Below are 27,717 nucleotides of genomic sequence, written 5' to 3'. Positions count from 1 at the left end.
GGTCTGAGCGGCTGCGGGGCCCGGGCGGGACTGGAGATAACTCCAGCTACAGTTATCATTAGAGGAGACTAGATAAAGAAGACAGGAAATCTCTGTATTCTGTGCCACTGTCTGTGAATCTATAAGATTCTCAAAATCAAAAGCTTAAATTTTGGGGAAAAGTAGCATATGGACTACACCAAACCATAGTTCACATGTAGTCCGAACTACTAATGTGAAACCTGATGGAGAGCACTTTGAACTTAATCTTACCTCACTGATTTCCCACTACACGAGGGCGAGGAAACATCCTATCATCAAAATCAGTGTCGTCCCCAAAGTGATCATGGCGACACATCAGCCTATTCCTTATAAGACTGCTGAAAGATCTTTGGGGATTCCTTCCGGAACAAAAATAAGCCTGCCTTGATTTCAGCTAAGCAGTTTTGAGTTAACTCACTTGGGGCAGCGTCTCGATGAAGGGGTGGATGTTGGCCGCCTTGGCCGCCCTCACGATCTCGTCCTGGGACACGACCCGGCTGTTGTCTCCATAGGCGATGTTCTCTGCGATGCTACAGTCAAACAGGATGGGCTCTTGGGACACAATGCCAAGTTGGGCTCGGAGCCACTGGACATTGAGTTTCTTTGCTTCTTGACCATCTAGGAGCTAAAAACAAAAAAACCCAAAACAAAAAGAACAAAGAACAAAAACAAAACAAAACAAAACAAACAAACAAACAAAAACAAGAAATCCACAAACTATTAGAGTATTGAAAGAAAAAGGAAACAATCCTAAACAGCAAGCAACTGAATCATGCAGAGGGTTGCTGCAGTGTGCCCCGGTGGCTGTGAAATGCCAAGCCTCGTGTCCAGTGTCAACATGCTGAAGAAGGACAGCATGGTTAGCAGAGGGACTCGAGGACAGGCCTGTCTTGCTGTGGTCTAGAAGGTAACACGAGGCCCACTTAGCCACGTGTCTTTTGTCTTGTCTTTATCTGCCCTCCACTAAGCATCTCTGCCGTCTGCCTTTGGGATGTCTGCATCAAAATGTGACACTCAGATCTCCTGTCCCTAGAATAACCTTCCTCGGTCTTGCTCCCCTAGAAAAAGAAGAGTAGGTCAGTAACATAACCCTAGGTTCTGGAAGTTGGTCCCTGTTCCTTTTGTTCTGTGAAAGCTGCCGGTCTTCAACTTCCCCCATATTTTTGTGTAGGCATGTGTGTATGTACATGATCATGTCTGTACACATATGTATATGTCTGCACATGCCTGTGCTAGAAGTTGATGCTGGGTATCTTCCTCAACCATTTCCCACCTTATTTTTTGAGCCAGGGTCCCTCGCTGAACCTGGAGCTCACCGATGTGGCTAGACTGGCTGGCCAGTGAGCTTCAGGGGTCCACCCCTCCCTGCCTCCCTAGTGTGGGATTGCAGACAAACACCTCTATGCCAAACTTTTTAAATTTATTATTTTATTATTTTTTTGCATACAATATATTTTGATCATATTCTTTCCCTTTCCCAATTCCTCCCAGTCAGCCCATCTCCCTAAATATCCAACTTTATGTGCACACAAGTGTGCAATCTCTCTCTCAAAAAACAAGCAACAGAAAATGAGAATCAAAACACCCAGTAAGACAAGACAAAACGTGCATATACAAAGAAAGAAAAAAGCTTGGAATCTGTTTTGTGTTGACCAAGTACTTCTGGGTGTGAGGAAAGTTCTGAGGATTGAGCAGAAGTCCGCATGCTTGAAGAGCAAGCATTTTACCTACTGAGTCTTCCCTCTAGTGCCAATTCTACATGTGTTGACCATATCAGTTAGAGACAGGTGGTCACTTGGGGAAGACACCAAAGGCCATAAATCTATGATAAAAGCCAAATGTGAATGAGCTGGAGTTTAAGAGTCAATGTCGGAGAGCCTAGAGTTCAAGGTTAGCGTAATGAGGCAAAGTAGAAGGCAGTGGGCCAAGAAAGGTAGGCGCACCCCTGTTCTAAGAGTCTGTGTTAAGTCATCAAGTCTGCAGCTGACTTTGGGTTTACTCTTCTCTCTCTGAGAGTTGCCGGCTTTCAACCTCTCCTTCTCTTTTCTCCCAACACAGGAGAAGAATCCAATGGAAAGCAAAGAAGAGATCACAGAGGGTGAAGCGCTGCAGAGAGCAAAGCCTTTAGGAGAATGAGTTCCGCTGGTAGTTTTGTTCCTGTTTTGCTTGCTGTGCATGGAGGATGTGGCCTCCTTTCTGCCTCCAGAAGTTAGCTCAGTTTTTGCTTAAGAAGGTTGGACTGCGACAAATGCCCCATCGGAGGCCAGAAATCAATCCTGTACCCGTCTTCTTAGTGCATGCAACACTTACATTTCTGGTATTCTTCCCCAATGGCCCCATGTGTTTATTTGCTACAGGCCCCAGTTTAGAGTTTACAGGCTGTGGTCATTACACCAGGTGGGATTTGGGACCTTCACTTAGTCTGATCACATAAAATACAACCTTGAATCAATTTACTAAGAAAGCGTGCTCACCACTGTGCCGGCCATGGGGTCATAGAAGCGCTCGAGCAGCTGGACCACTGTGCTCTTCCCGCAGCCGCTGCTGCCCACTAGGGCCAGCGTCTGGCCCTTCTTCACCTCCAGGTTCAGCCCCTGAAGCACTGGGATGTCGGGTCGGGTGGGATAGTTGAACACGACTTCATTAAACGTCACACTTCCTTCAAACTTATCCTAAAATTTTTTACAATATTTTTTATTAAACTGATCTCACAATCATTGGAAATAAAAGTAGTATTTCAAGGAAAGTTTACCAAAGACAATAATAGTGAAACATGAAATGCCTATTCAGTGTAGTGATAGCACCAGATCATGCTGTGAGCAAGTGCATTATGACAGAAACTGAAGATGAGTGAAGGCTAGACCAAAGTTACCAAAAGACAGGCTATCAAAACACAGTTTCTAATTTGTGAAAAGTAAACACTGAGCCAAGGGCTTAAGAAAGCAGCATCAGTGTCTGAAGTGGATTATATGCATAGACCTTCTCGTAGAAATGACTAAGCTATTGTCAAAATTATTTCATTTCAGTATATCCTCATTTTTCTTATGTAAAGTTGTGTTAAAATTTTAAAATGCCAAAAAAGTTGGTGAGATACTAGCCACATAAATATCACAACTGTGCTGCGTATTTGACAGATCATGTCGTTGTGATCCAGCAGGAAGAAAGCCTTTAGGATGAAGCTCTGTCATCTGACCAGAGGAAACTTACAGGCCACAGCCCTTCTCCACTGTAGCTGTCAATCAGAGGCTGTCTTTCAAACAGGCTGAATAAGTGCGCGGCAGACAGCTTGGCCTTTGCATAGTCTGGAGCAAATGAACTGGCATGTCCGAGCGCCACTGCGCCAAACACAATTGCTGAGAACACCCTGGATGCAAGCAGAGGTGTTAAGATTAGCTCCATAGCATGCAAAGTCCAAAGAGAAACTTTTAACTAATATCTGCATATCTGCCCTTCAACTGCCATGTCCCCAAGCCTGCACACACTTCTGTGAGATTCCAGTAAAAACAGCAAAATCTGGAAGGGAGGCAAGACCCACTGTCTCAGTCTGTTTTCTCTGTTCACCTTCCAGCCGTAGGGACTCTGGCTCTGAGAGTTAATGTGACCTTCCACGGGTTTTCACTTTCCTGGAGTGGCTTATAATAGAATCTCACTTGTGATCTCAACTCACTTTAGTGGTCAGGAATGCCCTTTATAAAACTGAGAAAACCTGAAGCCCAGAGTACCAATGGGCTCAACGGGTGGCAGACTGAGTGACACCGAGTACCGCATCCCAGTTTCTGGATTTGACAATCCTGCACCACATGTGATGATAATCACTGAAGTAGATGCTTTTCTTTAGACATACATTTACAGACCATTTTATCTAACAAAGCAGGATATGCATTCTTAGGAGTTCATGGAGCTCACTCTGAAATGGACCACTCTTACATTCAAAAGAACTGAAATCTCCTATCTTTCTGATCACAAAGGAACGAAAGGAGATGCCAACAACAAGACACTTTAGGAAATTTATAAACGCCTGGAGACTGAGCAAACGCTCGTAAACGAACAGTTGTTACTAATGAAGTCAGAAAGGAAATAGTTCTGAAACAGATGCAAGTGCAAACAGCCTATTACAACTTGTAGGCTGCAGAAAACTAATACTAGGAAGAAACTTTATCAGTGAGTGCCAGCATCAAAAGAAAAAAGGTTTCAAATAAACAACCTAAAAATCATCTCAAGACTTAGAAAAGCAAGAATTAGGGCCTAGAGCATGGCTCACTGGGGGAAAAAAAATCATGTTCCACACAAGCCTGTAGGAGAGAACAGACTTCCAAAAATTATCCTCTGGCCTCCATACATGTGCTGTGCTGAATACATAATAATTCCTCACATTCTCTCTGTCTCTCCTCACATATACATATACTATACAATAATAATAAAATAAATAAAAAGGAAAATCATGAACAAAACAAAGCAAAAATAAGAAGATCAGAAAACAATAAATGGGAAACAAAATTAGTATAAATAATAAATGAAACAGAGTTGGTCCTTCAAGAAAATTAAAGGGAAAAAACCTTAAACTAGATTAGCCAGGAAAAAAATTAGAAGACCCCCATAAGTATAATCAGAGATAAGAAACTACAAATGGATCTCATTTTCAATAGCTACAAAAATAAATAAGTAAATAACATTGGAGTAAACTTGGCCAAAGAATGGAAAGCCACTGTAATGAAAACACGGGTTTTGGAAATTGAAGAGAATAAGAAAAGGAAAATTCTTCCATGTTCATGGATTGGAAGTGTGTTGTGTAATGCTCATATCACTCAAAGCAATCTACAGATTTAATGCTGTCAATCGCCACCAAAATACTAATGACATTATTCACAGAACTATAAAAAGTCTTTAAAACACATGGAACCATACACACTAGAATACAGTTGAGCAAAAGAAAGAAAGCATAAAACAGACCCATAAACCAAGAGATACAACAGACATCCTAGAAATAACCCCATGCATCTATAACAAGTAGCTTCTCATTAAAAGCCTAAAACAGACACTAGAAAAAGGGCAGCCCTCATAATAGATAATGCGGGCAACCCTGGCCACCACACAGAAGACAGACACTTGACACCCGCCTCTCACCTACTTAGGGGAAAGAGCAGGTTGCCAGACTTTAGTCAGACATTCCCATTCCACAGTCAAGGCCATGTTTGGGCTATAGAAAAGTAGCAAGCTACTTAACCTAACCCTGTTCTGAGTCTGTGAGCATTAACAATTTTCTCGTTACATTCATACAACTTTCTCTGCTTACATTCGATCCCAAAGAGGCTCACATATGCAACCAACCTCATCTTTTGCAATCAACGTCACAAGCTTGATGAATTTTAGAGCACTTGATGATGAAACTCTGCTTGGTGTAGTGACAAGGTCAGATTTCTGTGCCTACTAGGGTGACAGCTCTTGAAAACTAACCCCTTGATCACATCTTTGGACAGTAATTTTTTCCTATGCCACGCCTTTACACAAGCCTATCAAAACCACATTATAGGACTGGTATAAAATCTTAATATTTTTCAAAGCCACTTACAGAATGACATCTTTGAAGCGCATATGTCCATTCACAATGAGGTAAGCCCCAAATCTAAAACAGCCGGCATAGGAAAAATACATGAATGCTTGTGAGATGCTAAAAGTGATGCCATAGATGTGAGCCATTCGCACCGAATTCCTGAAAAGCAAATTCATTTATTCACAATTAGTGTTCATGACCATTATCCAGCCTCCCTCCCTCCCTGTCTAGCTGAAAGAGCACAGCTTAGCCTGGTCAGCCTGGGCCACACTTCTGCCTTCCAGGGTATTAGGTTAAGTAGGTAATTCAGTGTATTTCTGACTTACACAATGAAACAGTCTCTATCATGAAAAGTTGTTTACAACATGCCTAGCACATGGTGGTTTTGAAATGATAACTGCTATTATACCCTATTTAATAATTCAGATATTCGAACCATATTATGTAATAATTATGTCAAAAATGCCTAGGGTGCCAATATAAGAAATAGCATTGTAACTCTCTAAAAACAACTTATTCACATATTCTTAGCATGGGTTCTGTAACAAGCGACAGTCACATGTTAAACTCCTTTCAATTTCACACAAGTTGGACAGTTGATGTTTGTCTAGATATACGTCCAAAGTTCTCCAAGCTAGATCCTGCCAGCCCTGCACACAATTTGTTTTACACTATTTCTAATTAGAGCTGTTGCTCCACTTTATAAGATTTCTAATCCACCCCCGGTAATTTCCTTACTCTTAAACCAGGAAGTATCTGGTGGAGGAAATTCACTGTACTGCTGAGTTGGGTTGTGTCACTGGTATATTATGACCCTGGTGCTATCCTGATTTGGTTAGTGTAACCTGTATACTATGACCATGTTGTTAGGCTGATTTGGGTAGTATCACTTACTGTGACCATGGTGTTAGGCTGATTTGGTTAGTGTAACCTGTAGACTGTGGCCATGGTGTTAGGCTGATTTGGGTAGTGTAACCTGTGTACTGTGACCATGGTGTTAGGCTGATTTGGGTAGTGTCACTTACTGTGACCATGGTGTTAGGCTGATTTGGTTAGTGTAACCTGTAGACTGTGACCATGGTGTTAGGCTGATTTGGGTAGTGTAACCTGTATACTATGACCATGTTGTTAGGCTGATTTGGGTAGTATCACTTACTGTGACCATGGTGTTAGGCTAATTTGGGTAGTGTAACCTGTGTACTGTGACCATGGTGTTAGGCTAATTTGGGCATTAACTTGAATACTGTGATTATAATGTTACACTTAACACTATGGAGCCATAATTTTAAGTTATGATCAAATTAATAATTAAACTTTTCATTCTTTGAAGTTAAAAATACACCATAAGATAATGGGGTAATGGTGCACATACACATCAAATATCAAATAGATAGAACATGGTAGCTGTGTGCTTTTTAGCATTATGGAAGTATACACAAGCAAAGAACCAGAACATGTTGAGAATTTCAACGACTCTTGTTCAGATATGCAAGTGTTCAAAACTACTGATTCTGTAAGTCAGGTATGGTGGCACATCCTTATAATACCAGCATGTGATAGGCTGTGCAGAAGGATTATGAGTTCAAAGTTAGCCTGGATTGTATAGCAAATTGTAGGTTAGTCTGGGCTACATGGTAAAATCCAGAGAGAGAGAGAGAGACAGAGACAGAGACAGAGACAGAGAGACAGAGATGGGGGAGGGAAGGCTATCCACTGCTATTCCAGTCCACACATTGTGCTCAATTTTGTCAGTGTGAAGGTGATTTGTTTACAAACCAGGCCGTGATGGAGACAGGTAGAAAACAGAACATAGGGTGTTCTCAAATGAGCCAATTATAAACCAATGGAAGAGGCTACAGGTCTTTTTCTTCAGAGCACAGGTTGGAGCTGGTCTGTGTTTAGAAGACAAGTGAGATACTGTCCTCTGGAATGCAGCAAATAGAACTCATACTTACATCAGCCTATATACTCAAGAGAATAAAGATTTAGACAGCTTCTTCAGAGAATGCTCATCCTGAGCCACTCAGCTGGGTTACACCACAATGACTAAGTTTTTGTGCAGACCTTGATACCTCTTGGCCGTTAGAGACTTAACCCCACTATGTTCACAAGAGAAATGAAAATTGAGTCCTGGAACTTGATGAGATAATCATTAGAGAAAGGTCATTACTGTTCAGAACAGAAATTTTTAATGTTTTTAGGGGACAGCAGCATAGCCCTGAGAAAGCTGTAGTTATGCAGCAATTATGTGTTTATTACCTGTAGGGTCCATGTAATTTTTCAACATACATTGATTCAAATTTTCTTTCCTGGGTCAAGGATACAACAGTCCGGATATTTTCTATTGCCTCTGTTGCAATCTATAACAGAAAGGTCTCCATTAGAAATGCTACTTTTATTTCTGAGGTGAAAAATATCTGTCAGATGTACTCTGGGGGTCAAGCCAATGAGTCTCTGATTTCTTCAAATAAAAGCAAAAGGCAGAATACGTTCCTTAAGACTAAGTCTCCAGTAAAACCAGTTCTGGGGGTGTGAACAGTAGGGCAGCTGTCTCTGGATTCTCATGGAGGTAACAGCTGAGGGCCAGAATGGAACATATAGCCCTGTCACCAGGCAGCCACATGACCGACTTCAGTCATAGCCCTTTAGTGACTTTGTGGGTCTACAAGACATGATTAAGCAGTGGTTTCTAGGGGTCCATTGGAAATGGTGGCAAGCTGTCTACACACAAGCAGGAATGAGACTCCAGCTGTAAATATGGCCCTGCTTTAAACTGCTGTTTAAATGAAGGAATCAGGCCTGATCTTTGTTAATCATACTTGGTTTCCTGGAGCTGGAGGCAAGTACCTGTTGGGAGGCCCTGTGGATTCAGAAGGGGAGTCATCATTTGGGGAGCAGATATGAATGCAGATGTTTGAGGAATAAAACAGATGTGCAGGGCGCCTTACAGAAAATACAGCCTGTGGACCTGAGAGACAGAGATAGAGAGGACGCAGCCTGTGGATCTGAGATACAGAGACAGAGAGAACACAGCCTGTGGACCTAAGAGACAGAGATAGAGAACACAGTGTGTGGGCCTGAGAGACAGAGACAGAGGGAATGCAGCCTATGGACCTGAGAGACAGAGACAGAGACAGAGACAGAGAGAATGCAGCCTGTGGACCTGACAGAGACAGAGAGAACACAATCTGTGGGCGTGAGAGACAGAGAGAATGCAGCCTGTGGACCTGACAGAGACAGAGAGAACACAATCTGTGGGCGTGAGAGACAGAGAGAATGCAGCCTGTGGACCTGAGAGACAGAGACAGAGAGAACGCAGTCTGTAGACCTGAGAGACAGAGACAGAGAGAACACAGTGTGTGGACCTAAGACACAGCCAAAACACTATTGCCTACAATGGAAATACCTGCTTTATGTCAAACCACTTTAACCCAAGCCAACCAAAAGGTTTGTTGTTTTGTTTTCAAGTCTTGTCGCCAAGGTACCCTTTGAGTATTGTCTGTGATTAGTTACTGAGTCTAAATCATGGTTCTATAGGCATGTTACCTAAATGTACCATCAACACCAGGAGTATCAGATCTTCAATTTTGTGGTTTTGTTTCCTCAGCTTTAACATTTGTATTTCAGCTTTCCATTGTAAGTCGTGAAAGATACTTGTTACCTTAGGCTAAAAAGCTCTATCTTTTTAAATGATAAATAATCTAACAGATAGTAGAAGCGGCCAAAATGTTGCCACATTGAAGGACACAATCTCTGTTAGCCTCAGGACAACCCTGTGGGATAGTGTTACTCCTGTTCTGACAGATGAGGAAGGAGCAGAGACGGTTCCCCACAGGCCTGAAGCCTGAGAATCAACTCAGGGCGTGAGGACTGCCAGGGCACCCGATGCCAAGTCTGCTCTCAGCCAATTGCACTGTGCCGCTCTATCTATTTTGAGATTCGCACAAGGAGAAACCAGTTGTAAACAAGTTTACCATCAACTCTTGATTTTCTGGTCATGGATTAACTTTGAAGTCTAGCTTCTGAGCTCCTGAGCTCAGTAAAAGGGATCTAGTCAAGACACCATGACATAAACTCATTATTTGGATTACAAGGGATGTGCTGGTGGAACTAATTAGCAGAATGTATGCATCTATTAATGTTATATTTAGAGGATTGCATTACAGGTATAAATATGATTTGTGGCTATAATCTTATTTTGCTTCCTCCCCCTACTGCACAGCAGCAAATAACCTAAGCTTTCCCTGGAAAATTGAAATGGGACTATCCCAATTCCTGATATATTTTATCCACTAATAAAATTTGTATCCACGTGAAAGAGCATTTCTTTTTGAACAGGTGATGGGAAGGAGATCATTGAGGCTCCCATTCTCTTCTTTGATCCCAATCTCATGATGGCGCTCCACCAGGCTGGAACTCAATGTGGACCACGCCGGTCTTAAACTGGCAGCCATCCTCCTCCATCTGCCTTCCAAGTACCGGAATTGTGAGTGACCACACCACACCGGAAACTCCATTCTAACCCCAGTGCTCACTGAGTGTGAATCAACAGTTGGTAGAGAAAACAAAAGTGAACCTTGACTGAATTGTCGGAGATGAAAACAGTTTCAATCTCTCACATTTTTCAAACCTATCATTAGCTTGCATCGCAAGCCATTCATCTGATCCCCAGGATGACAGCTTTAGGAAGTTTATGAAGAAATCTGGACAGCATCATTCATGGAGTCTCATTTCATCAATGTAGAAAGGCTGCTGGAACGGAATCTTTTCTCCAGCAAATAAAGTATGAACAGAAGGTCAAGACTAAGAACTGAAAGGTTTTGTCTGTCCAAAACACCAATCAATTCTCACTGCCTTACTTCTGCCAACATTTTGGTAATTTTCATTGTTATCAAAATATTAACTTTCTCAATAGAGTCATAATTACTATGTTTGGTAGATTCAAGATGTTTTTATTTGTGTAATTTGTCTAAGGAAAATCCATTTTCATTCTGATAATTTTCTCTTGAGGAATGAGGATGAACTCCAAGATGGTGGGAGAGGGGAACAAACTATTTTTTGTTTTTAGTTTGTTTGTTGGTTGGTTTGTTTTTCGGGGGTTAGCTATGGCACACAGAGTAAAGAAAATGGTACCCTACAGTACCTAAAGGCAGTACATAAGAGAGTGTTCAGCCACTGGAGATGCTCAAGAATGAAGTCCAGGACCCACAACACACATGTTCCCAGGAAACTCTGGTTCCAGGGCAAGGTCATGTGCAAATGACAAGTGTTCTGAAGAAGCCAGCGAATACAAACCCCCTGGAGTGGCAGGAGGAGGGGTAGATCTCTGTGGACAGAACCTGTTTAGTGGCAACGTGTCCCACTGCAAACCTAGTCTTAGGGGCTGTTGTTGTTGTTGTTGTTGTTTGCTTGTTTTATTTTGTAATAGTGTATTACCATGAGTCCCAGAATGGCCTCGGACTAATGCCAATTCTCTTGCCTCTAACTCTTGTGTGATGAGCATACAAGCATGGGCCACTGCAACCAGCTTTAATCTTATCCTTTCACGTTAGCCACTCATAGATAGTCACTCAACATCAAACCTGTCTTCCCTTCAGGTGGAGACACTGACTTTCCCACCACACACAGCTGTGAAGAAGGTGTTCAAAGTGATGCTTGTGAAAGAATGTTAAGGCTGGTGCTGTAGGAACCATCAGTTTGTACTAACATCTGCTTTCCCCGCTAAGTTTTCATTAAACAATGGTGTTTACACCCACAAGAACAGATATGTCCATGAACACAAACTACACCTTACCATTTGAATGTGTGTGCATTACAAATCAAATGTGCATGTGGAGATTCAGACATACTTAAATACCTATAGAGAGTGAGGGGTGAGAGCTTTGGCTTGGACTTGCTTCCTGTCCACACCTCTACATTTGCAAAAATGAAGGGTCTGGCTCAGCAGGTGAGAGTTCTTGCCCTGAAAGCACAAGGACCTCAGTTCTAATATGCAGCATCTACATAAGAAGCCTGTCACCCCAGTGTGTGGAGGCAGAGGCAGGCAGATCCTGGGAGTTCAGTGGCCAACCCCTCTAAGCAAAATGATGGGACCATCTATCAGCAAATAGGCAGAAAGCAATAAAGGACCACATTCAATGTGCTTCTATGGTCTTGCACACTTGGCACTCATGTGTGCATGCGTGTGCACACATACACATGTGAGGTAGCATTATCATCTGCCTTACAGGATGACTGTGAAGTATGTAGTGTGATTGTCACAGTCTCAATTTTCACTACACATTAGAACAACAAAATAAAGAATTGCTGCCACCTGGTGGCTGCTAGCTTTAACAATAAAAAAGTAACAGTAGGGGCTGGGGGCAAGTATAGGAAAAGAGATTGATCGTGAACAATCCACTTCCATCCTCTGCCTTAAACTCTTATCTATAAAATATCGACATTTGTTCTATCAATGACATCAGGCTATGCAGTCAAGATGAAATGCATCTGGAAAAATCTGGAAGATCTTTATAATAAGTTCTGTCTGGAAGCTGATGGTTTTACATGATCCATTTCATTTTCAAGTCCTAGGCATTATCAAGACAGTAAAACATTTTGCACAGGTTGAGCATTTCAGTTTGTGAAAACAGTAAATGTGATCATTCAAGCAAGGCATGTCTACAAGCAAGCAGCACTTCCGTTAGCAGAAACCCACGTAGCTCACCTTTCCAGCAGCTTCCAGTTCTTTTTTATCTCTCTTGGCATTTCCAGCCAACATTTTCATTTCAACAATTCCTGATACAGCAATGAATGGAACAACCGATAACAGCAAAAGTGTCAATTGCCAACCGTAGATAAATGATATAATAATACCGGTTCCAAGGTTGGCTGTGTTCTGTGCAATTAAAGCCAACCTGGTTCCCGTGGCCTTCAAGAGAAAAAGAGTAAGGCAGCTAGGTGAAGTTCCAAACCATGGGTTCCTGTCTTAGGCTCCCTACTCAGACTGTGAAGGGTTTCACTCTCTCGGTAAATCCACACTTGTACCTAACTCATAAGGCTCAACAGATTTCATTCTCATCCCTCCAGCCCATGGGATCACCTACTGTATGGATAAGCTGTGAGGACACACACCTTTCAAAAGGGGAACCTAACCCCAATCCCAGTAATTTAAGTAAAAATTTGGTTCAATTGTTCAGGCAGAAATGTACGTTCTTCTAGAAACCATGTTACCAAGTATTCACTGCCTATAAGACCATTAACCATAAAACATACTAAAGTTGAATTAGTTGTTTGTACAGTTTAGAAAACCAAGACCACTGTCATGGACATTGCTGTCACCTCTCTGGGGTGCTCCTTCTTTTTTCTTTTACTGTGAAATGAGTGAACTTCACAGAGTAGGGAAGCTGGCCAGGGAACAGCCTTCTCTTGAGATAGCAATTGGCTCAAGCTTGCGCTTGTGACTTATGAGCTACAACTAGAGTTACGGAAAGGGCTTTCATTTGATGGATGAGGTACAGATATACATCCTTTCCGTAGATGGGAAACAAAGAAGCTTCTAGTTTTAATTGCTATTGATTGTCAACCAGGAAATGAGCCTCATAAAGCCAATGCTGAGGAGACAACTCAGCAAACAGACAGAAGGAACCTGGGTCTCTGGTGCCATTTCTGAGCCAGTGGATCCATCTACCCTGATGTCTGAACTTTCCCCCTTGCTGTTCAGGTCGGTTTCAACAGGATGTTCTGAAATTTCCAACTGAAAGTTCTTTTAAAAAAATTTTAGGGCCCTGTATACTCCAGGCAAGCTGTCCACCACTGAGATATCCCCACACCCCAGCTGAAAGCATCTCAGTAGATGGAGCAAGCATGCTTGCTTTATTAAGGAACAGACCAGCAGAATGCAGTCTACATACTCCTTGGACTTGAGCAGCGTCTGTGGCGAGTCTTGTAGAAAGTGCTCCAGTACTGTTTCTATAATCATCAAACCAGCTCATGTCCTGTGGAATAAACACCTTTAAATTAGCCCACAATTAAAACCAACAGAAATAAAACGACATCTCAGAGCTTCAGTGAGGAGAAATAGCCACACTCAACATGGCTATTGAAATTCAGGGGAGACCTTCTGCACACAGTGGTGGTCCAGGTGCAACCTTAAGCACCCCAATCCATACGCACTAGGCCACATGTCCTGACTGCCCCCCATAATAGGAAGGGACTCTAGTCAGAGGTAAGGGACAGATTCACCTGCCAGCTCCTATGGATGGACTCCTATGGATGTTCCATCTACCAAGTTGTCACAACTTGCATTGTGGACACCTCTGCCTTGTAGGGTGCTCTTTCTCATTAAGAGACAGGCCTTCCTTATAAATTGTAAACAGGGAAATTAAATGTTGACTTTTTGCTATACTTTAGCTTTATGTTGTCTAAACAAGGATTTTAAGAGTATCTTAGATATGACATGAAATATATATATATATATATATATATATATATATATATATATATATATATATAAAATCTTTTACTTTCATATAAAGTTATTTGCCCCAAATAGCAAGAGTTTGAAAGGTCCTCAAAAGAACTCATCAATTCAGATTGCTCAAAATATGATGTCTGTTGTGTGCCGGGTGATGTTGCGTGAGCAGGGATGTGACCAATTCAAGTCAATTGCTCCCTTTAGGATCTTTTCTCTGAAGGTGGAACATAAGTTTTCACATTTCCCACACACCCCCATCCCAGAATGTGAACTTATGTAATAAGTCACGTTTCGATAAATCAACAAGTGAATCAATGTAAAAACAGAGATCAAAGCAAAACACAGCTCAACTTCTAGCATTTGGGAAAGCCTGGTTAGAAGGTCCACTGTGGCACACAAACATGGGTGCTACCAACCACCTCCTTTGAACAAAGGCACCCTACAGTCACCACATACTGACCAATGTCTGAGCAGAGTCCAGGGAACAGATACAGTACTGGAAGTGAGAGTGTCCACATGGAGACAGACAGTTGCAGAATAAGCCAAAGAGCTCTTAAGAAGCCTGCTCCCATGAAGACCCTGGGAAGTCATTGGCTATTTCAGGACTAGGGAAACTTGTAGGACCCAGGTCACTCTTGGCATGGAAGTCTGGGAGGGGAAGCATGACCCTTGGCATGCCAACCGCAGCAGGCAGAGTCTTACATCTAACATCAGGTGCCACATCCAGTCACTCACCTGCCGTAGCATTGCTTTGAAGGCCATGGACCGCAGCTTTGTGGTGAGGATCTCGCCAGCTTTCCCAAATGTAAAGCCCTGCAGGAGAGAAAAAGGCTCAGCTTCTTTTGATTCTCATCGCCGTCCCGACACAACTATATGCATTCACATTGATTTTACATTATCTGTATGTTGATCGACTATTCAAATAACAAAGGCCAACTTAAAGAGCAGGCACTGCTGAGTCAGTGGTGTGTGCTGGAACTGTAACATTTCCATTTCAGCTTCTCTCTTATTTCAACAACTTTCGAGGGCAGCATCAGTAACCAAGGTACCGTATTGAACTGGAATGCTTGGCATGTTCCTAACACTTTCAACATAATGAAAACAAGAAACAAAATTCTACAGAGACACACTTCGGCTGCTGTGCTGTAGAAAGAGGACATCCCTCCTCCCACTGGCTCAGCCCCACCTGCTCTGGCATTGCCAACAGTTAGGTTTCACTTCCTCTCCAAGCCTCCTTGCCAGACCATTTCCCCCTCCCTAACAATTGTGTCCAAGCTGGAGAGTAGCCCAGACATCCAGAGCCGGGCTCGCTTCTGGAGCACGTGGGATGGTGGCGCTCCAGTAATGCCGTGAGTGCTGGGGCGGGCCGCGGCGGGCACTTGTGAGTGTACACTGCAGAACTCTTGACTGAGCCAGGAATGGCTGTGTGGGATGCAGCTGCCTCCTGGGTTCCTTATGTAGGACAGGCCTGTCCTCACCTGCTCCTACAGCTTCCAGAATTCCACTCCCCGGGAATGGAACCGGGCTTCGAGGAGCATCAGACCTCCAAGGCGCTCCTAACAAGGCAATGATTTCCAGATAAAAATCTCATCTTACTGTTGCCTCTGGCTCCATAATGAAAACGGAGAAGCACACTGGGCATGACTAGCTCCATTCTGTTGGCACTCTGCATTGTCTTTGAGAAGCCTGTCATGCCCACTGGACTGAGCACAGCTTGGGGAAAGCTTAATTAGGCAGAAAAGGAAAACAGGCACCAAATTCTTATGTATTTGTTTGAGTCAGGACATCACTGTGTAGTCCAGGCCAACCTCTAATTTGTGATTCTTCTGCCTCAGCTTCCTGTGTGCTGGGTTATAGATATGTACCACCTGCCTGGTTTGACTAGCTTTTTCTGGCCAGGTCTATATTATAGGAATGTAAATGTATGTTCTAATAGTTCATCAATTAGGAAGGAAAAATATTCAAAGTTACTTGATATTGGGAAAAGTAACAACAAAAATAGAGGATGTTATTCTATTGTTTGTTTCCAGTTTGCATCGAATGGGCCCAAGTCTTCTGTGTGGTAATGGCTTCTTGCCAAAGACACACTTGTAGCTTGCACACTTACAGCCTCCTGGTGAGGGAGTGTGCCCCCAATGCATCTTGCCCCCACTGGCTCGTCAACTCATTTTAGTGTGAGGATCTGGAAGTTGGGTTAGGTCTTTATTAATTTCTGCATTCACCAACTTGAAGGGCAACCGTCCCTGCTTACCTGAAGGAAGAAAGTGAAGAAAGAAAGGACTCCCAGGCCCAGGAAGAGCAGCGAGAACATGTTACACTTCTGCTGTTTTACTGCATCGTCCCCTGGGCCAAAGATCTGGAGGAGAGCATCAAAACACCCGCGTGAATGGCTGGATCCAACTTCTCACTCCCGCCCTAGACAGTGGCTTGAAGGTCACATCTGTGAAAGCAGCTTTTGAATATGTGGGGTTTTCAAATTGCAGTCAAATACAACTAGCCTAAGACTGACCGTTTTAACCATTACTAAATGTATAGTTCAGTGGCGCTACATATATGCCGATTGTCATATAGCTTTTCTTCCCCTTCATTGCCAGCATGTTTCATGATCCCAATAAACGATTCCTTGTTCTCCTTGCATGTAGGCCCCGGAGCCATCTGTGACTTTGGAGATCATGGGTCATAGGTAGGTTGAGCACAGCAGTGCGCTATGAGATGCCCCTTCCTCTTCCTCTGTCCCCTAGCCCCAGCCCTCAACCCTCCCCTCCTGGAGCTTACTCGGACCAGCCTTCTCCTCTCCCTTGTCCCCATGCCCTGCTTTTAAAACTTATTAGTATTTGACACATTATAAAGCTGTATTTTTATTTGTGTGTTGTGTGTGTGATCCCAAAAGAAGGTAGCTGTCATAGGCACTTAGTTAATTTTGTGAACTGTCTTTCTAGTACTTGGATCCTAAAAAATGTACCTCTAAGCCATGTCTCTCAAACTGCAAAAAAAGCCAAGGATTGCGTTATACTGAAATTTAGTAGGATTCAGAGGGTCCTTTCTAAATTTTTGTTGCTTGTTTGTGGTCTTAATGTAAATCAATGCCCAACATCATGAGAGTAATACATTTCAGCATGTTGGAGGACTATTTGTTCTTATCCAACAAGTCTCCCCAATAACAGAGGGTGGCTAAGGTGTTTACACAAAACACAAAGACTTTGTACACACACCCCTCCATGGATCTGAGGCTGGATTTGACGGTTGGATTTGAGGCTGCACAACTGAGCAGACACTCTGAAGTGCCCCTGCCTGGTCACCTATGTGCTCTCAGTCCCCAAATGCTCACTGAAACAGGTTTCCTCTTGTAGATAGAGAAACAGTGCAGATGGAAAGTGTAATGTCTGGTGTCACCCACCAATGTGGAGGCCAGTCTGTGCCGAGAACCCGAGCTCACAGTAGACTAGGACATGAACTCACCTTCTCCTCCATCCTGACCCCTCCAGGCCTGTATTCCTGTGAGCCAAGTGCCAGCCTCTCCCTATGAATAAATGCGAGCTACCACCTGACACAGATTTTACCCATGTGATGACAATTAGAGTGTCTTCTTCGCTGACTTTACACTTTGTAAGTTCACTAATGTTGTGTCAGGATGCTTCCAAGGCTACTCATTTTCTCTTATAATAAGCTTGACTTTAAAGGGGAATTAAGGGCTTTGGCTTAGTTTAATTTGAAGCTACTTAGTCCCAGAATTGGTGAGGCTGAGCTGAGCAGTAGCTGATGAGCTGTTTTCGCTCAGGTTGCCACGGGACGTTTTAAACTTACAGCTATCATCTCTGACAGGATGATGGAGATCGCTGGCTGCAGGGCCCCGTTGACAATGGCACAGATTGTTCCCACCACAAAGTAGGGCCACTCCGTTTGATTCAGTTTCAAGACTTTCAGAAAAGACACTGGTGGCACATTTGCATCCTGGAACATATAAATATCAGAACAAGCTGGTGACACCACCATTCGGTGCTGCAGACACAACCTGGTGATGCTGCCATTTGGTGTTGTAGACAAAGAGGAGGCATAACTATTACCCTCAAATATTATGCAGACTAAATAAAAAAAAAAGTCCCATCCTTGACTAGAGAATAAAGGACAGTGCCTGCTGATGACATGGGGGTGAGCATGAACCTCCCACACAGGTGAAATTTCCCTGGTGTGGCTAGCTGTCTCTGGTCTGCATCTGTGAGGCAGCAGGATCAAAGTTTCAGCTCTGGGTCCTTGTGACAGTCATGGCTGGGCCCATGAGCTGAGCTGTACTTTTCCTATCCGTGTATAATGCTACAGCCGGGCCTCTCTAACAGTGATGCTATCAGATGAAATGAGGCCACCGACACTAACAGATGGGTCCATGTCCTCTCAAATGCAGAACAGCATCATTATCAATAATCAAAGGACAGGGACTTGGCCTCCTTACTCTGCCCAGTACTGCCAAATTAATCATTATTAATCATTTCTCATTATCATATTCTGATCCCAGGACTCATTTAGGACTGCCTTTATTTTCTCTGGACTACAAAGATGAATATAATATTTGGGTTTAAGATTAAACATCTCAGCACAAAGGCTATATTTTATCTGTTTTTCCCTGGGAATCCATTTTTAATTGCCATTTGTTTAATTCACTGTCAAATACATTTAAAAATTGGATTTCCTTTTCTTTAGAGAAGCATGTGGCCCATGGTAAGAACCTTGTATTCTTCAAGGCTAAGGATTTCAAGAGCAAAACTCTAAGGCAAAGGCTTTATTAGAGTAGGAAAAAACTTACGAGTTCATTGGCATCTACATCCAGCCTGTGTTGATGAGCTCGTGAACTTTTAAGACTTTTTTTGGTAGAATTCCTAAATATGTGTGTTTTCCAGCCGTTGGGGGCCATGCCACTGGCAGCCTTTTCTTCACTTAGTTCAACTTCAAATTCTTCTGACAGGCTCTGGCTTCCTGATGTCTGTATGACAGATAAGACATTAAATTGTGTGTGTGTGTGTGTGTGTGTGTGTGTGTGTGTGTGTGTGTGTGTGTGTGTGTATGCATATCCAAATGAATAAAATCTACAAATTTAAAATAATAAGCAACTCTGAATGTTACATGCATCAAGATTTTTACTAAGTTGAGTTAAAACCAGGTTGAGGTTTGAGAGCAAAGAAACATCACTAAATTGTGCATCCAGTGAATCCTAAGGGTCACCATGGTTCCATCCTCCATCTCTCCAAATGGACCAACAAGGAACTGGAAGAGCAAAACAAAACTCAACAGCAGACATGGTGAGGGAACCAAGGGAGAAACACTCACAGGCCGCCCTGAGAACCCCAGAACTGGCAGACACAGCAGAGGTAATGTCAGTGTGAGCCCTATTCACTTAACAGGGGATAATAGCAAGGCCCAATTTGGCTAAATTTGGTAGCACTGTTGCCAAGTAGTTCCATATTATTTTCATTTCATCATTGTGGACCACCATTTAGTTTGAAAATGTACAGGGTTTCTTGGGAAAGAATGTCCAGAGAATATGATACAAAGAGTTTAGAGCAATCTGCTTGTCTCCCAGGCAAAGTCCTTGTAGTAGTAGTGTGAGGTCATTCTCATGGGTGAAACCGAAGTGGGACAGGTAAGGACACAGGGTGAGTTCATTTGAGATCCCCACATGTCATCATATCGCCTCTAATAATCAAGTCAAAATGAAAACTAAAATGGATTCCAAATACCATTCCTGCCTGTTTCTCTCCCAGTTGCTGTCACACACTAGTTAGACAAAGGCAACTTAGGGGAGAAAGAATGGCTTTAATGGGCCGACAGTTCCAGGTTCCAGTCCATCCCAGCTGAAGCTGGAGGAAGTGGCTACAGTGCACCCAGAGTCAGGACGCGGAGAGCAATAACTCAATGACACTTCTGAGTCTGGGATCGTCTGCCCAGGGAACGGGTCCACCCACAGTCAAGATGGGTCTTCCCACATCATTAATGAAATCAAGATGGCATGCTCCAGATGCTCATCTCCTTCTGGATGAGATTCTGTCAAGGTGACAACATTACGCATTATAATTACATATATTTTAAAATAGAAAGTGACAAAGAGGGTTCATATAAAACTGAATTATAAAACTTTCTGCCATTTCACTCTTCGGGGGATAAAAAAATTCCAGTAACTACTCTGTGTCAAGTTCTTTAAAAAACAAGAACAGCTCAATGAGATACGATCCAAACAATAATCCATCCTTTAAAAACAAACTTACGTCCTGAGAAGACGAGCATGTTACTGGCTGAGCTACCGTCCTCAGCCACCGGTGCACTTTTTCAACACATGCATCTAGTCACCACGGTTTGTAAGAGTGATTGGCATATTGGTTACCTCAGAAATGATCATTTCATTGGAGAGATTCTAAGTCCTCTCTCCTTGTGCTGGGAATATAGCTCAGTGGTGGAATATTTACCTCACATAATAAGGCCCTGGTTTCAAGCCTCACAACTGAAAAGGAAATGATCTCTCCCAGTATTGTGACGTCCATGACTCACTGCTGTCGATCATAGCTACCCTACTGTGCTCTAGAACACTGGCTATTCCTCCCCTCTGCCTGCATCTTCTGAACCTGTTAATCATCTCCCTGACATTCCCTATCACTCTCCAGTCTCTACAAACCATCATTCTATTTTCTTCTTCTATAAGAGCAACATCCGAGCTCTCATATTTTAGCGCCAAGTACTTGGACGTACAGCAATGGCTCACAGTAGGTTTGCTAATCCAAACGTGGGACTGATGCTCAGCAGGGCTGGGAATAGTCAGGAAACTGAGGAAATTGTTAGCATTGTTGTGATTTGTGCTTGTACTGCAAGGTTTAAGTAGAAAACAAGAAACTGAAACAAGCTAATAGTTTCATACATTTCATATAACTACTGCTGAGTAACTGAAATAATAATACTTCATTATGTATATCTGGAATGTCAAGGGGAAATCTGAAATACACATGTATGAGCTTATTATAATGCTAAAGCCAATACATATAGTTTAAAATTTATGAACTATAGCCATAGGGAAGATTTGGGTTACTTATTCTGCAAGATTGATAAATGATAGTGCACAATATGAGACAAACCAGCAATGTTTTAGTGACTAGAGCAAGCAAATTTTAAAACCAACTATTCACTTCCTAAAGCTATGAATGCTGCCACTTGCTTTATCAAGCTTGTCTACAAAGTATCTGTAAATTGTACCCCTTCCTCAACCACTGAAGTTCTCTTTCTCAGTCCACTGGGAAGGATCTGTTAGTTTGGACGCATGCCCCAGACAATCAATAATCATTGCCCTAATGAATACATTAACTGTGAATTTTGCATTTGCATATCAGGTTCTGAATTAAGGCTCCAGTTTTAGCAAATTTTAATGCCTCATCCTGGTCATTATTTCCTTGTATGAAGTTTAGCTGTAATCTATTTAATGATTTAAAGGCTACCGTATCAGCAACGCAGACAACAGAGAAGAACCGCCCTTGGCAGCCGATACCTGCATGTTAACAAGTTTGAAGTAGACCCCTTCCTTCTTCATCAGCTCACTATGGCTTCCTTGCTCCACGATGACTCCATCTTCAAAGCCAGCGATGACATCTGCATTTCGGACTGTAGACAGTCGGTGAGCTATCACGATGGTGGTCCGGCCTTCTCTGGCCTGGAGGGAAAGGGACAAACCTGTGGTACCCTGGGATTACGGTACAAACACCCTGTCAATCATCAGGACAACCAAGCCTTAGGTCAATGCTGTCTGAAGAAGATGAGAGTGACATCCCGTATTTCGGTGTGTGCAAAGTGTAGGCACCACTCTTTTATAAAAGATAAAAGTCACATTTGAGTTCCGGACTAGGCAGGGGGCCAGTGCTTTCGATATGAGGGCAGATCACTCTGGAAGCCTATGGTGGTATCTGATACTCAAGAAAGTTAAAAGTTTGCCCTGATAAGAGTCTTCACATTTGTCTGATGGGCCCTACCTCTGAGCTGTATGGTGTACTGGGCACTCCAGTAGAAACATTTTAGGGAGGTCATTATGAAGCCACAGCTTTCTCCAAAGTCTAATATTAACGTAATTCATATGTATATGTACATATAAATACATATATGTTCACATATTTATTTATATGTATTTCATATATATTTCAATGTATTTGTCTTTTTACTGATTTAACAAAATTAATAAATCCACAAAAAATAGCTTAAAATTTAGGATAAAGTACAGTACATCAAAGAAAAGAACATTATGCTACCACTAAAAATTGTTATAGAAAAATACTTGGAAACTATACATATTTAAAATTAATTTCTTCACATAATTTAGCATAAGTGCTTTTGTCAAACAAAATCATGTGCAAGAAAGAAGCAAACTATCCGGTTCCTCCCACAAGCCTGGATCCAGGTTCACTGCCCCATGGTGGATGCCAGCCAAGATCCTTGACCTTTCTCTGCAGAAAATACAGCAGGCCAGGAGAATCAATAAAGCCCAAGAGATGACCTCATTCACCCTACGGGTTTGTTGCTCAACCTAGATTCCCAAAGAACTGACAAAAATTTGCAAAACATTCCAATTTGCTTCCTGCTCCAACCCTGGGTATTTATTCCTGTGTACTGACCTTATCCAGGGCGGCTTGTACCTCTGCTTCACTTTCGGTGTCCAAGGCTGAGGTGGCCTCGTCCAGCAGGAGGATCTTGGGGTTGCGGACCAGGGCCCGGGCAATGGCGATTCTCTGTTTCTGTCCCCCACTCAGCTGCGCCCCTCTCTCACCAACCAGGGTGTCAAATTTCTAAACAAAAAACCCAGAAAAGCTCTGGAAACATACTCATTCAATCAATTTTACAGTGTTGGGGATCCACCCGGGCAGGGCCTTGATTATGCTAGACAAGCTGTCCACCACTGAGCTATATGTCAGCCTTCTTTGCCTGCATGTATGTCTGTGTGAGGGTGTTGGATCCCCTCGAACAGGAGTTACAGACAGTAGTGAGCTGCCATGTGGGTGCTGGGAATTGAGCCCGGGTCCTCTCGAAGAGCAGCCAGTGTTCTTAACTACTGAGCCATCTCTCCAGCCCATGTCAGCCTTCTTAAAATATTTTAAATACAAAAGTATAGAGTTTGCAGAAATAGATGAAGACAACTAAAGCTTTGACTGTCATATGTATCATAAATTATAACAAATGAACACTGAATTGTAAAAATTGCCAACACATATCCTATATGTTTTTATATCATCTACATACAAAATATAGTCTGTCACCTTTAACTGAATAATTCAAGGGATTTACCCAGCCAGGTTGAACGATATTGTGACACAAACTTTAGCTTAGCCTTTGAAGCAAGAACTCAGTCCCTCGTGTTTCAGTTTAAGGGAGGCTCTACCTGTGGTAATTTCATGATGAACTCGTAAGCATTGGCTTCTTTGACAGCTTTCTTTATCTCATCCATGGTTACATTTCCACGGCCATAGCGAATGTTTTCAGCGATGGTGGTGGCAAACAACACAGGCTCCTGACTCACCACGCCAATGATTTCCCGCAGATACCTCACATTGATGGTCCTGATGTCCTGTCCGTCGATGCTAATCTGAAAGGAAGACAGATTTCCTATTCGGTGTTTTAAACAACCCAGTTCCTTTTTTTTTTTTTTTTTAATTTTATTTATTATGTACACAGAAGAGGGCGCCAGATCTCATTACAGATGGTTGTGAGCCACCATATGGTTGCTGGGAATTGAACTCAGGACCTCTGGAAGAGCAGTCAGTGCTCTTAACCTCTGAGCCATCTCTCCAGCCCCAACAACCCAGTTCCTAAAGCACAGGAGTTCCCTGCTGTGAGAAAGTCTTAGCTAGTATTGAACTCACTCAAAAGTTAGATATAACAATAAACAGTAATGTGCAGGAATAAAATAAAGGATCCATACTTTCTCCTGATATTTTCATATATAGAGATTTTTTCCAAGAATGGATTATTAGTTATTCTCCATAAGAAATTTTGGGTATATAGTTATTTGTCGTACTGTTGAATAAATCAGCCCAAGGCCTTCTACATATGCAGGCAAATGCTCTCCCTCTGCACCGCACGTCCAGCCAGGAATGTTTTAGGCATGCTACTGTTTTTAATTACCAATGATAAATTTAAGTTAAAATGCCCCCTTACCTAACTAGTCCACATATTTTTATGTGGTATTTTGGTATTTTGCTATGCTTAACACACCATAATTTACTTTATCATTTCTTAACTTTTGAACATTTCTTTATTCAAAAATTGCTATAAAAGCAAAGAATTACTAAGCTGAGAAGAATGATTTTTTCTTTCTTAATATCAGTTGCTTTACTGTTGTTTGCCTAGCATTTATTCCTTGATGAATAAAAGCTAAATAAACAAATTTTTATAAGTAATTTAATAATGGACAGCATTAGCAGAAATACATAATACATCTGTCTGTCTCATTGTACCTTACCAGGACTGGGACCCATTGCTGACGGTTTTTTAATTGTTGGTTCTTTAGGAATTTAATACATATGCATGTATACAATGTATTCTGTTTATTTTTACTCCCAATCTTCTCTTATCTTCCTCCCATCCCTGTCAACTCTCCCTCCTCCCTACGAGTCTTTTCCCCAGTTCATGTCTTTTTACTGTGTGTTTTGACCCACTGAGGTTAACCAAGGCCATCTATGTGCCAATGGGTTTGGAACTACCTATTAGAGCCTGGAGGACTCGTGGGGGCAGGAGTATACAAGTAAAGAAATGATTTCCTTCTCCCAGAATCCACCACAGCCAATAATTTAAGCTGACCATTTCTCAAAAATATTTTGTAAATCTGTATTTATCTTCTTTTTTTAAAGCCAGTTTAAGAATTTCATACATTATATTTTGATACATTCACCCTCTTGCCCCAACCTTTCCAAGATCTACCTCCCCTTCCATACCCACAAACTCTCATATATAAAAAAGAATATATATATATATATATATATATATATATATATATATATATATATATTTCAACCTCTATTGACTATATACTCTTGGATGTGGTCATGCACTGTAGTGTGGTAGACCTACCAGGATCCCTAAAGAAAAATAGCTCTCTATACTTATTTTCAAATCATTTGTTTGTTCATATCCTAAAATGAGCAGGGTTTCTGTTCATAGATTCACATTAATTTTTTAAGTACTAAATTGTTAAGTGATATAGGAGTGCCCAGCACACTGTAGATAGTTCCATTCCCTGAGAAGGTAGTCATGGGCTATAGAATGTAGTTTAGCATGATCCAGAGAGAGCCAGCAAGCAAACTTACTTCCTCCATGACCTCTGCTCCAAGATCCTGAATGAGTTCCTGCCCTGCCTCAATGACGGACTGATAACCCATAAGTACAAGCCAAATAAACCCTTTCCTACCCTCAGTTGCTTTTGGTCATGGTGTTTGTCAAGACAAAAGAAAGAGAGCTCGGACCCTTTGTAAACTTGTGTTTCATAATTGTTGACTAACATTTTAATATTGAGAAACTCAATGTCCTTAAGCTGGGACAACTGAAGAGGAATATAAACTGAGTTAGTATTGTTAAGTTAGAGTTGCAATAGTTCTTGTCATTATTCTCTACAAGAGAATAAATATCCCTCTTAGGAAATATATTCTCAAGTACATCATATCCTATAATTCAGCATACATACACAAAAAGGAAAATAAAGCAAGTGGGTCAAAATAAAGAGGATTAGAAGATCCAGGTGAGGATATGTATGTTGCCTGCAAAATAGAATAGTCTAACCTGTTCTCACCCTCCATGTTCCATGAAGAGATTCAGAGTTCTCTGTGATAGGCACAAAGCTAAAGAAAACAACCATTTTTTTTTTTGCTGAATTTAATTGCTGTTTTAAGATATTTGTGGCCCCAATTACCAGGCTGTCAAGAATAACCATGTGGAATTTGTTTGGTCAAATCAGACTCACTTGGGAGCAATCCTCTCAGTATGTGCATGACAGAAGAGTACTGTGTAGCTTCTGTTTTTTCACAGCTTTCATGGAAAGCATTTGTCCCCCTGCCCCAAAATACATGTTCTGTCCCAATGTGTTGCAACACCATGTGCTCTTGCCAGGATCAAATGCACACACAGATTTGTTTGTAAAAAACAAAACAAAACAAAACAAAAAAACAAAAACAAAAACAAAACCAATATTCAGGGCCTACTTATGTCCAGCTTCTGAGCTGGGGCCTGGGTTCTTCCCACTTACCGTACCCTCTGTGGGGTCGTACAGCCTCTGCAGCAGCTGGACAGTGGTGCTTTTCCCACAGCCACTGTTGCCAACTAGGGCCACCGTTTGTCCACTCTGCACCTTCAGGTTGAGACCCTTCAAGATCTGCAGGAGAAGCAAGGCAAAGCACACGTCACAACACAGCTCCAAGAAAAGAATAGCTCAGTTCTGTTTAGAATCGGAAGAAAGGTATCAACGAAGAGTTTAACTCCAATAGGACAAAGCACATAAAAATCCCAGGAATTAGACTACAGTACAATGGTCAGAGATCAACATAAGCTGTGAATTCCAGTACTGCTGACGGTACCTTGATATTAGCCCGCGATGGATAGGAAAAGTGAACATCGCTGAACTCCAAATTCCCTTTGATGCTGTCTGGCTTGTGTCCTCTCTCTGAAAAACTGTCAATTTTAGGATTCTAAATAAAACAAAATTCAGTGACTATTTTATCAAAGAATAAGAGATTGTAATTTTAAGGAACAGGGTTCATCAAATTCTAAAAATAGAACCCAGAGTAGCATAAGCCCCTTCATGTGAGCTAACACACAATGAAGGTGTGGTGTGCATGTGTGCATGTGGGTGTGCACATGCATGTCGCCTATTTGTATATGTGTATGTATACTTGTATATGTGTGTACATGTATGTGCATGTGCTTGTGTGTATTATGGTAAATGTGTGAGCATGCATGTGTATTGCGCAAATGTATGTATACATGTGTGTGCAATTTATGAAACCTTTCTTTCCTGAAAAGTGCATAGGGAATATTCATTTTATTTCATGCAATATTTCACTTCCAGTTTTTGGCATATATTTTTAGATTTTTCTAAATGGTCAGATATGCACATTTATACAAATAACAACATGTTTGGTAAGTACAATTATTTCTGCCTTTAGTGAAACTTATTTCTTCCTAAATAATAAGTATAACAGAATGGTTCAAGAAGACCAATTGAATGATGCGCACAGTATTATTTAGGAACTATATAAACTTTCAATATATTTAGAATTCAGAATGAGATCTAATTCTCTAATTTTAGTTATCAACTTTAAATTTAACTGTAAACGCAATGATATACTTTAGTATGTAAAGATCTTCCATTTTCAATGTACTAATTTCAATTTATTCAATATAGTTGACTTAAGATCAAAATAGACAATTCAGTGAGAAAAAAAAACCTCATAGCAAAACTCACTGCTAATTTGGTCCTATAAACAATTTATCTCCATACACAATATTCTACCTAGAAATCATAATATTTTCCATCTGCTACAAGATAAAAAGGAGATAAATCAGAAACAAGTCATCTCTATCCTGTACTATAGGAATGGGCCAACATAGACACACTCAGGTGAGCTTGGTGCTCTTTCATCATCAGATAAACGTGTGCAGCCTCTCGTTGCATTTGTCACTGTGGAGG

At 41.7% G+C, this 27,717-nt stretch overlaps 1 protein-coding gene across 3 annotated transcripts in view; it reads right to left on the bottom strand.

The window, feature by feature from the left end:
* LOC107402876 (phosphatidylcholine translocator ABCB4) overlaps positions 1-27,717 on the bottom strand; it is a 53,769-nt gene that overhangs the window by 4,492 nt on the left and 21,560 nt on the right. For all 3 annotated transcript variants that reach the window (XM_076566299.1, XM_076566300.1, XM_076566302.1), the window contains 16 exons: positions 26,606-26,716; positions 26,278-26,403; positions 23,422-23,625; positions 22,661-22,831; positions 21,547-21,708; positions 18,826-19,002; positions 17,832-17,978; positions 16,279-16,383; positions 14,763-14,840; positions 13,465-13,548; positions 12,279-12,482; positions 7,832-7,932; positions 5,591-5,731; positions 3,229-3,385; positions 2,496-2,693; positions 440-646 (listed from right to left, as the gene is read on the bottom strand). In XM_076566299.1, coding sequence (XP_076422414.1) covers positions 440-646; positions 2,496-2,693; positions 3,229-3,385; positions 5,591-5,731; positions 7,832-7,932; positions 12,279-12,482; positions 13,465-13,548; positions 14,763-14,840; positions 16,279-16,383; positions 17,832-17,978; positions 18,826-19,002; positions 21,547-21,708; positions 22,661-22,831; positions 23,422-23,625; positions 26,278-26,403; positions 26,606-26,716 — 2,373 coding nt within the window. The remainder of the gene's footprint in view (positions 1-439; positions 647-2,495; positions 2,694-3,228; positions 3,386-5,590; positions 5,732-7,831; positions 7,933-12,278; positions 12,483-13,464; positions 13,549-14,762; positions 14,841-16,278; positions 16,384-17,831; positions 17,979-18,825; positions 19,003-21,546; positions 21,709-22,660; positions 22,832-23,421; positions 23,626-26,277; positions 26,404-26,605; positions 26,717-27,717) is intronic.

Source organism: Peromyscus maniculatus, chromosome 3, assembly GCF_049852395.1.
Source record: "Peromyscus maniculatus bairdii isolate BWxNUB_F1_BW_parent chromosome 3, HU_Pman_BW_mat_3.1, whole genome shotgun sequence".
Lineage (NCBI taxonomy): Eukaryota > Metazoa > Chordata > Mammalia > Rodentia > Cricetidae > Peromyscus > Peromyscus maniculatus.
Note: the sequence above shows the minus strand (reverse complement) of the source record. Positions and strands in the feature narration are given on the sequence as shown.